The 10,825-nt window shown below is 37.2% G+C and overlaps 1 protein-coding gene across 2 annotated transcripts in view; it reads right to left on the bottom strand.

Annotated features, from left to right (window-relative positions):
- The window catches only part of LOC119556249, a 65,449-nt gene extending 54,708 nt beyond the window's left edge, over positions 1–10,741 (bottom strand). The window contains exons 1-5 of one of the 2 annotated variants that reach the window (XM_037868290.1): positions 10,601–10,741; positions 6,963–8,885; positions 5,832–6,076; positions 5,645–5,786; positions 2,853–3,012 (exon numbers count right to left, since the gene is read on the bottom strand). In XM_037868290.1, coding sequence (XP_037724218.1) covers positions 2,853–3,012; positions 5,645–5,786; positions 5,832–6,076; positions 6,963–7,411 — 996 coding nt within the window. In that variant the 5' untranslated portion in view covers positions 7,412–8,885; positions 10,601–10,741. Of the gene's footprint in view, positions 1–2,852; positions 3,013–5,644; positions 5,787–5,831; positions 6,077–6,962; positions 8,886–10,600 lie in introns of those variants that run through there. The other variant, XM_037868289.1, reaches the window with a different exon arrangement.
- Between the last annotated feature and the right edge of the window lie 84 nt (positions 10,742–10,825).

Raw genomic sequence — 10,825 nt, forward strand, 5'->3', positions numbered from 1 at the left:
ACTAATCCAAGACTTTAAAGTTATAAAATACGTTTCTAATTTTCAAAAAATATTTAAAGCAATTTCTACCTAATACTATTAGTTATACAAATAAATCCTCTAAAAAAATTATATAAATATATATAAAACAATACAGCAAGTCATTTAGCCATAGACAGTTGCGTTTTTCTGTTTTTGTAGAGTTTTTAATATAAGTACACCTTTTAAATAATTTTTAAAAATATTTAAAAATTGTATTCACGATATTTAATTATGCAAACATACAAGTATTGTAAAAGGAAGTTCTTATTTTAAAATTTAAAGGCTTGGTTCTTAAATAATTTTGTGTTATATTTAATATATATTTATTATTATGTAAGTAAGTAATAAGTATTATTTAAAAACAATTTGTTAATGCTAAAATACTTGTTCCTAAGATACTTGGTTTCGTTTAATTTTTGACCTAAAAGTGAAAATGGCATATAACCACAGAATTGAATATTTTAAGTTTGCTTTGAAGCCGAGTACGGTCAGTAAAGTAGTTCTAAATGTATTCATTAAAGGTAGAAAATCACTGGTTATAAAATATTAAATTTAATTTCGGGGATTTCTAAAAGTATTTTTAGATTTCTTCAGAGTATCAATGATTGTGCTGGAACATTTCTGCCATCCAACTTGTCCTGTTTACTTATTTATCTAGCGAACTGCGGCAGGTGAGCAAAGTTTTGGATTTGGACTTCCGGCTTCGGTTTCGGTTGGGGTTTTGGTTTTGGTGATGGCTTGGGTTTCGCCAGGGGTTTACGTTTACTGTCCACTCAGCTTATCGAATCGGACAGCTGACAGTTGGACAGGTTCGCAGGAGCCACTACTTGGATAGATGGGTGGATATATAGATGGATGGATGGATGGATTGGAGGTTTCTCGGGAGGATGGGAGCGATGATGAGGCAGCGAGACAGCGATTTGAAGTGCTCTGCAGACAGAGACCGCAGCGTACTTAGACAACGGTTGCCAGCTGATAAATGGTTGCCTGTCACTTAGCCGCGTTCTTGATGGAGTACTAAGCCAAACATCCATCCAACCACCCACCCACCTAAAACCACCCATTTAACCCACACTCGCCACGCCAAACAAAAGTTGCCCGGAGGCGTGCTAAAAAATAAAACAAAGTTGAAGTCCCCCAAACAAGAAATCGCATTAGCGAGCCTGTGGTTCAGGTTGCATTCGGGATAGAGATTGAGTTTGAGGCAGGAGACTGGATTCAAAGTTGAGGTGGAGAATGAGTAGCCGCCGGCTAAGTCCTGGATAAAAGTGTCGTTTTCCTAAGGCCCTCAAATGCTTTCTAAAAGTTCCTTTCATAAAATATAGCACCAGGACAGCAACATTTTATCCCTAAGAGAAAGCAAAAATTTCTTTAAATATAATACAACACAGTCGTTGTAGATATGTAGGTTTCATAAACTAAATTTAAATTTTACGGCTTTAGGGATACCAAACTATTTGTAAGTGGCAAGGAATTTTTTTTTATTCCACATTTAAGAAAATGTTTTTGAAAGATATCAAAACAATTGGAATTGCTGAAAAATCTCCAACATTTCCACATTTAAATAAATGTAATCCACTTTTTTGTAGTCACTGAAAGATGCCAAACTATTTTCAATTTCTAAAAAAAAATCTTTAAGAATTCCCTATTTAAGTAACTGTATTCCATTTGTTGTTTGGTTTTTGGATAAATACCAAATTTTGAGGTATTGTTAAAAAAAATTTCAAATATATATACATATATATATATAAATGTATTCAATGTCTAAAATATTTGTTTATGAGTTTAAAATCAGTATCTATAAATTTTAAATATCGTAATATTTTGCGGTTTTAAGAATTTAATTTTGAAAGGAGCACTGCATTTTTTATAAATTTGCTTATTTGCATGATTGTTTTTAAATATCAAAAGTCTTTCAAATAAAAGTCTTAAATAACTGTTATTTTCGTTGACTGATTATTAAAGCTATCTTAACTTAACTTTACAGTTTTGAAGCGTAAGATATTCCATTTCCCAAAAATTAATTCAGATAATTGACTTAGAGGTGTCCACCTGCCGGCGCCCAAGGCTTTTAGTTACAGTTTTTTTTTCTTAAGGAGCGCTATTAGGCAGTGACTTTAATTATGTTTAAGTATTCATTAAGCTTGGCCCCAGGGTCCTGGCCACTTGCTGCATCCTCCCTAGCCGCCAGGCTCACTTTCAATTTAACTTTGTTATCGGCTGTGGCTCCCCGGGGCCTTGGCGTTTTCGGCTGCCAAATCAAATTCGACGCCCAATTAAAATTCAATTTGTTGCGCGCCATTAATTAGATTCTCTCCCCTTCTCCCAGAGAAAAAAAAACAGAATTTCGGGGGTGCAGGAGGAGATTGAACTCACTTCCAAAGGCAACGAACGCCACCTGAGACTTGCCTCCCCAAACATTATTATTGTATTACCCGAAAACACCCGGCAAACCCATCTTTATGCAATTCGGGGCACATCCTTTGATGAGTCTCGCCACCACCTGCAGCGAGTGGCGGCCCCACTAATTAGTGTGGCCGACGCTGCAGATGATGCTGCTTTTCCTACGGACACTTCAATTAGGTGTAATCTATGCGCATAAATTGATGGGGCATGTGCAACATGTGGTGGTCACTCGCAAAAATTACTTAAATCTTATATAAACTCAGATGGAAACAAGTGAATAAAATGATACGTTCAGTTTTATATAACTTTAAGGGATAAATATAGGTCATTGTTTCAATTTTGTTTTGTTTTTTACCCCAAACATTTTGCGTTTGTATTTTTTTCTTTCTGTGTACCCCTCGAATCAATCATTTGGCATGACTCACCTGCTTCTGCAAAGTGTTGGAAAGCTCCTCCAGGCACTCCTTCCGCTCGAAACGCTCAAACTTGAAGCTATTAGAGCGGTACAGTTCGTTGTCCTCCCGCCGACGATTGCGGCAAAGGCGGCGGGTGATTATGTTGCCACCACTGCCGCTCAAACGAGGACTGCAAAAGAAGGTAATTACATTGGTTTGGATTAGTGGAAGGATTGAGGTTTTATGCCAAGTGGTTGGGGTAAATAAGATCCCGAAATCAAGAGGCAAACTCTTGAAAAAGTTGGTTTCCTAAATATTTTGAGGGTGCCAAAGAAATCACTAGGGGCTTAAAGTCACTTATAAAAGTGTCTAAGAGTATGCAATACAAAAATGAAATTCAAAGTATATTGTCGTATACTTTTTGACACCTTTATAAATAAGAGAAATTATGGGAACCCTCAATTCCTTAATAAAGTAATTAAAATTCTATATTAAATGTAGAGAAGGTTATACATTTAAAAAAAATATTAAATCTTTAAATATATTTGCACATTTGCATTTGAAAAATATAGGTTTTGGTTCGTGAACATTGAAACTTCATTTACTTTAAACATTTTGTGTTTCATTTCATCAATAAAGTTATGTGTTTTGCTTAAAATATTTCAGAAGATTTTTGTTTAAAAGTATGCATTACCAAAATGGAATTGGCTTCCGGCTTCAAAATATATTGTCGTATACTTTTTGACACCTTTATTAATAAGAGAAATTCTAAAAAAAAGTTAATTAACATTCTAGAATAAATGTAGATAAAGTTATATATTTTAAGAAATATAAATCTTTAAATATACATATTTTAATTTTAATTTGTGGACTTTAAACTTCATTTATTTTAAACATTTTCTGTTAAGTTTCATCAATAAAGTTATGTGTTTTAAGCAATCAAAAAGCTTTAAATATTTCAGAAGACTTATGCATTTTAAAAATATTATTTTTAAATTGTTGCCCTTGCAACTTCAATTAATTTACACTTTTTCTGCTTAGTTTCTTAACTAAGTAAAAGTCAAATAATTCAACATTAAATGCAATATGTGCACAGGATAAAAAACGAAACCATTTTAAGTGACCCCCTTCATTTTATAAGTGACCTAATGAAAAATTATATCCACCAGCTCGAACCCTACTCGGGCGCCATCAATTTGATTTCTCTGATGACAGGGTCTTTTCCCAATCCCCGCCACACATTAACCATTAAAAAAAAAAGAAAAAACAACATGATGATATGCAAAAAATAATAAAAATGAAGCAACTGCAAGGGCGGAAGGGTGAAATGGTGAAATGGTGGGCGGGTCACATTGGAGCTCGTTAGCTGGCGCTTCATTAAAATTTCACACATTTGCCGGTAAAGAAAACTGTGCTCCATTTACCGCATTATGCGCGTCCTCCGATGTCTGATGTTGGCTTAAAGCCTCGAAAAGTTAAGCCCAGCGCCCAATGGAACGTCGACCCACTTTGCATTCTGGGTTCGTTCAACGCCCGCGGCCACTTCAATGGGTAAAAACTGAAAACTGGAAACTGAAAACTCAGTTGCAAACCGAAACTCCACCGCCTAACTTAACCGAGCTGCAAAAACACAAATGAAAAACTTTGAGAGGGCGGAAGAAAATGTGGGGAAAATGGTTAAAGAAAAAAGGGAAAGGCCGAGGGAACAGGGGACAAAAGTAAAAATAAAAAATATATGAGGCAACCCGGTGAAAACTCTGCGGCAAACAAAAGCACAAGCCACTGGAGCAGACTCAAGTGGCAGCCACTTGGGCACTCCAACTCGCTGGAGCTCCAGTTGCACCTCCAGTTGCGGCTGCACTCACAAAAATCAGGGCCCCCAAGGTGCTCTCGAATCTCTCAAGTCCCCACGGTTTTAAACTAACTTTTTAATATAATTCTTTAAGTGTCTGAAAGTATGCAATGAATTAAATATGTTCATCTGAGTTAAAAAAATATTATTGCATACTTTTAGATAGCTAAATAACATTTAAATGCTACTTGAAAAATCATTAAAAATGCAAATGAAATGCCATACACCAAAACATTACTAAAATGTTTTTACGCATTTGAACAGAAAACATTATATATAAATTATAACCTGTAGTACGTAGAAAATATTAATGTTTAGATTATTAGTTTTTGCCAGAAGATTTCTCTTATTATGTTATAATCATATTTTTTGTTTTCTAAAGACACTATATCTTAATTATCTCCTTGTAAATGGTTTTAAAGACGTCAAACTGAAAGCACTGAAAACTATAATAAAAACACATTCTTAAGTAGGCAACCTTTAATAATTAGGAATGTCAGAAAGCCATTTTATAACTTTATTTAAGGATCTCTGTAGATCGTATATTATTGAAAGTTTCTCACTAAAATATTATTCTTGCCCTTCAATTTTGTGGATTTTGGTCTGCCAATTATTGTATTTTATGATTATAGCTTTGTGCAATGGTCTTAAAGTTTCCTTAAAAATTACTCATACGACTCGTATGCCAGTTGTTGCCCATTTCAAACCTTTATCAACGTATTTTTATGGTTTAAAAAATTCTTAAAATAAGGTAGAGCAAGAAACCAATTTTTAGTTGAAGTCTACGTAACCTAAATTAAATTTACCTTTTCCTTAAAGGCAACAGTACGTATGAGTGATGAACTTGGAAGATACCTATTTTTCTCAAAAAATATCTTTTCAAATGCCCTAAGTTTGCATTAAAATGGGGACTGAATGCTCTCAAAAGAAGCAACAGTTTTTTTTCTTTCAGTGCAGCAGTGCTACTCACCCGCAGGGCTTGCAGTGCGTCATGTGCAGATCCCAGTTGAGATGGAAGTTGAACATGCGCAACTTGGCCACCGCCCGCTGTCGCAGCGAGATGTCCGGCTGTCCTCCAGATCCAGATCCAGCTGCTCCTCCACCAGCTCCACCTCCACCTCCTCCTACTCCACCACCTCCTCCTCCTCCTCCTCCACCACCTCCTCCTCCACCTCCTCCTCCTCCAGCCGAAGTGGATGCCTGTCCGGCACCAGATCCTCCAGATGGTCCCAGTGCCGTGGCTCGCTGGGGATTCGGATACATCATCACCGTGCCGCTGGGCGCCGAAGTGGCGAACAGACGCCGCGATGAGCCACCTCCTCCTCCGGAAACGCCCCCGCCATGATGGTGACTGGGGCGATAGTGCTGGTGCTCTTTCAGGGTGTAAAAGCCGCCCGAGGAACTGCAATGGAAAGCGAGTCAAGGCCTCGTTAGTATCTCCGCTCGGAACGCCCCAACCAACATTGAATGGCATTGTCTTGTGAGAACATTGAAAAGAAAGAACACTACAACATTGTATAAGGGGGTGCTAGAGAAATCTCTAGAGTTCTGAATACCGACACTTAAAGAGGTGCCCAAAAGTGTGCTGTTAAAAATAGTGTTTTGTCTAGCGGCATTGATTCGCTGGACTTCCGGACTCGAAATATATTGCGGCATACTTTTAGACATCTCCTTAAGTAGTTGGAAACCTTTAGAGATTCCCGTGTGCAAATAACTTCTGCTTGGAAATATAGATATTGGGGCGTACTATATAAGTTACTAGGTTTAATGTGATATTAGGTGTTTAAAAGTATGAAGTGAGGGATGGATAGTCGTTTCTTGAATGAATTCGTTACACATCTGGGCTTAAAATATATTGTTGCATACTTTTGGACACCTAAACTCACATTTAAAAGTGATTTCAAAACTCTAAAGATTTAAACGGCACCCCAATTTCTTAAAACTTTACAAATGCAATCTTTAAGTGTCTGATATGCCACAGAAATCGATTGGGCTGAATTAAGGAGTCATTTTGTAAATATTTTTTACATATTCAGGGCTAAATGATTTTAGTGGCCGGTCTGGAAACTTTATATTGAAATTTATCTGATCGGAATTTAAGGTCTTTAATTAAGCCTTATATGAAAGCGTAAAAGGGAAAATATTTGAATTTAAACTATGTAAATCTTGTGTTAAAAGTAAGCTAGCATTGATAGAACTTTCGAAATCAAAATTTAATGTAGCATTACAGACACATTGATGAACACTGAAAATTAAATTAAAAACATTTGAGAGGCATTTAAACTTACGACATATTATCGCCGCTGGGATCACCGACGCAACTGGTGACCGCTCCCATTCCGCCGCCGCGTCGCGGTCGACTCTTCCGCCTGCGTCGTCTGCGGCGCTCCGAGGATGCGGTACGCGTTTGCAGGACGTGCTGGCTGAGGGACTTGTTGCAACCGCCTCCCACGCCACCGCCACTGCTGGCCAGGCGTCTGCCCGTTGCATTGCTGCCGCCGGTGGCGCCAATCCCTGATCCTCCACCGCCGGTGGCCAATCCCTGAACGGCGACCACCAGCTGACCATCGCCAAAGCCACCCGCCGAACTAATCGTATCCATGGATTGGGGTGTGGCTGCAGTGGTCCCTATGGTGGCACCACCACCGACCATTGTCTCGCCACCTGGCTGCTGCTGTGGCTGCGATTTTGTGTTGTTGCGCAAACTGTGATTCACTTTTCGCCACATGCGTTCCATCTTGAAGAATCCGCTGGATTTCTTTTACAATTGCTATGTGGTCTTGTTGTTGAATATGATTGGTGAAATATCTTTGTTAGCTTAATATCGTTTCCATTACTCTGTTCGCTATACCCCAACAAATAGTTTACTATTTAATTATTATAGGTGATCTCTCTAAATTAATGACACTCCATCTTGAAGAATCTGCTAGATTTTTAATGGTGGTTCGTTGTTGAATAAGTGGTGAGTTGTTAAAAATGATTGTTGAATATCTTTGTTAACTTTTCAAACATTTCGTTAGTATAATTTTGGTATACCAAAATGTAATAGTTGTTGTTGAATTATTATTTTCTCAATAAATTTTTTATAATTGGCTTTGTGGGTAAAACTACTTATTTGTTTGTTAATACTTTAAATGGGCCCAAAATAAATTGTTAATAAATGTAATTGTGCGTTTCGTGAATTGTTGCTAAACAAATATGCGATTTTATGTGAAATTATTAGCGTATTTTGTAGGTATTTTTTGTTATTCGACATATATTAACACTGTCGTTAGCTTTATTTAATTAAATTTATGGAAGCCGTAGTTCTAAGATACTGCCGTTGTGCGTAGCCCACAACAATTCAAGCCATCTTACTTGTTATTAAAATGTTATGCCAGTTTAAATTTTAGTGCGAGTTTCCGTTAGTTGTTTGCCATTAATATGAACTAAGCCTATTGATTTAATGTTGATGATGGTAAGCACATCGTTTTTTTAAGTTTTTGTTTGTTTTTGGAATGCTTTTTACGTATTAGCAATTGCTGGGAAGTTTTAAGTATTCGTATAAACAGCTAGTTTGTTAACCTTTTCGTTGTTGAAGTTGTTAGTTTTCAATAGTTTTTGTTGTAATTATAAGTTTATATTTTAAATGTTGTTAAAGGTTTTTTGGGAGAAGGTTGTATAAAAACATTTATTTTGTATTTATGTTGTAAGTTTTGGTTGCTTCGGTTGTTGTTGAATATCGTTGTCAATTGTTGTTGAAGATTGTTATACTTGGCAGTTGTTGTTAGTTGGGTGTTTTTTGAGATTGTTCTTGACGATTGTTGTTGCAGATTGCTGTTCTTGTAAGCGATAACTATAAGTTCTTGCTATAGTTTAATAATGTGGGCTGTTGTTGTTGGTTGTTCTTTTGGGTTTTTCTTTTTCCTATGGGAAATTGAAGCTAGCTACAAGGGTTGGCCACACTCCATCGTCTTTTTAGCACTTTCTTTCTGTCTTCGGGGGTTTCTATTCCTTTGTGCTGTTGTTGTTGTTGTTAACTATTGCTTGTAGGCGGCAGTGTTTAGTTGTTGTTGCTGGATTGGATTTCATCTTGGTTTAACTTGGATTTGGATCTCATACAAATAAACCAAAGGACACTCATTCGATTATACAAAAAAAGCTACTCAGCAGGAACTATGCATTGTTGTTGTTATTTCGATTGTTGTTGTAGTTGTTGTTGTTGTTGTTGTCTACGGATAGCGGAAGTGGAAAACAAAGAGCATGAATTTGAGTGTAGGACTTCACATCTATGCTTATGTGTGTGTGTGCTAGCCTGTTTGAGCTCCTGATTGTGTGTAATTGTTTGGGTGAGTGGCCTGCACTTTTAGGTTAAGCACGCGCTTCACTCATATCCTCTATTTATTTGTTTTTTTTTTGTTGCCTAAGCCGCTCTATTTCAGCCCCCTTTGTTGCCGTTGTTGTTTTTCACACTGCACTTGTGAATGAATGACGAATTTTTTCCACCGCCTCTCACTCTCCCTCGTTCAATCTCTCTCGCTCTATTGCCGACTCTCTCGTTTTCTCTTGCCCACTCAAAAGAGTTACGTTGTTTTCCCGTTATCAGCACACACTTTATGAACTTTTTCTAACAGCACTTTGTTTCACCTCCAACGTCCAATATTTTTCCACACAATTTGTGTAATTTTGCGTTAGTTAATTTGCCAAGCAGCGTGGAAAACACACTTACACATTAGGTACTGCGAATTCCACAGCTACAACGCAGTTGTTGTCCCGTTGTCAGGTTGTTGCTGTTGCTGTTGTTGTTCTCGTTGTTGCTGCTGCTGTTACCGTTAGCGCCTGGCTGGCTGCTGGCACGTTGAGTCAACATCATTTTAGTTCACCCGAAAAAAAAGCCGAAAAAAACAGGGACACTGTCTCTCTGCACAGTGGCGCACATTGGGCAACTGTATTTTCATTTATCGCGTGCAATTCGGGACCAAATAATAAATTAGCCTAACCATTTAAGTAACATATCTTGGGTAATGATTGGCCAAATCCTGTTTTCTATGGACATAAAATAATTTTAGAAACAATAATTATCCTCAAAAAGAAAAATAATTTAAATAAACATACAACATAGATAAGGGAAAGCCATTTTTGTAGATATTCTAATAAAGAAGTGAAGAACAATAAAAATAAGCAATCTTTTTTTAACTTTATGTTTATAAATTAGCCTAAGTAGCCCATTTAAGTAACATATTGGCTAAACGCTATTTTTATGGATATACAAATAATTAAAGAAACCATCATTATCCTCAAAAAGATAAATAAATTAAATAATTACAACATAGAAAAGAAAATCATTTTTTGAAGATATTCAAATAAAAACGCAAAGAAAAATAAAAATAGTATAATTAGAAAGCTAAAAGGAATTTATCAGAAAGAGCGTATTATTTTCTTTATCTACAACTACGAAAAATCACCTCTTTTCCACCAAATACAAAATTTTTGTCGTGAAGATTTTTGTAACCGACGAATAATTTTCTGAAAATGTGTTTTTTATGTTATTGCGACTTAAGAAATTTGACTCAATAAAATAAATCCATTATTACTGAAAGTGTTCATTCTCAGCAAAACCAACTAATATCCCACTGTGTAAGCTAGAGAGCGTGAAGAGAGAGAGAGTGCGCTCTTGCCGCTAAAGGATGTGGATGTGGTCGTGCGTGGGCGCAAGGCAAGTTACGGTATCCAGTCCCGTGGCCGTGTATGCCTGTGTGTAACCGTGTCCTGTGTATAATACAAACACATTGCGCTCCAGAGGAATCCACACACACACAGAGGGCGGGAGAGCGAAAGAGAGAGCGAGAGGAAGCTGCCTTGCCTGCTTAACCAATTTGATACTTTTTGTTGCCTACATTTTGGGGCCAGCACACACACACACACACACACCCACATACAGACGCACCAAAGCGAATTTTTGTATACCGGTTAAAAATTGGAAAACACACAGTGCTTAATTGGCTAACGGTTAACGGTTAACGATAAACGATCAATCGGAATCCACAGGAATCCAAAAATTTCTTTATCACACGAGAGCAGAGGCCGCTGCCCGTTTATTGGCAACGCGCACGCACAAATAACAGAGCCACTGTGGCAAAAGCAGCGGCTGTGAAGGCAGCGACAGCAGCTG

The sequence above is a fragment of the Drosophila subpulchrella genome, chromosome X, assembly GCF_014743375.2.
Source record: "Drosophila subpulchrella strain 33 F10 #4 breed RU33 chromosome X, RU_Dsub_v1.1 Primary Assembly, whole genome shotgun sequence".
In the NCBI taxonomy this organism is placed as follows: Eukaryota; Metazoa; Arthropoda; class Insecta; order Diptera; family Drosophilidae; genus Drosophila; species Drosophila subpulchrella.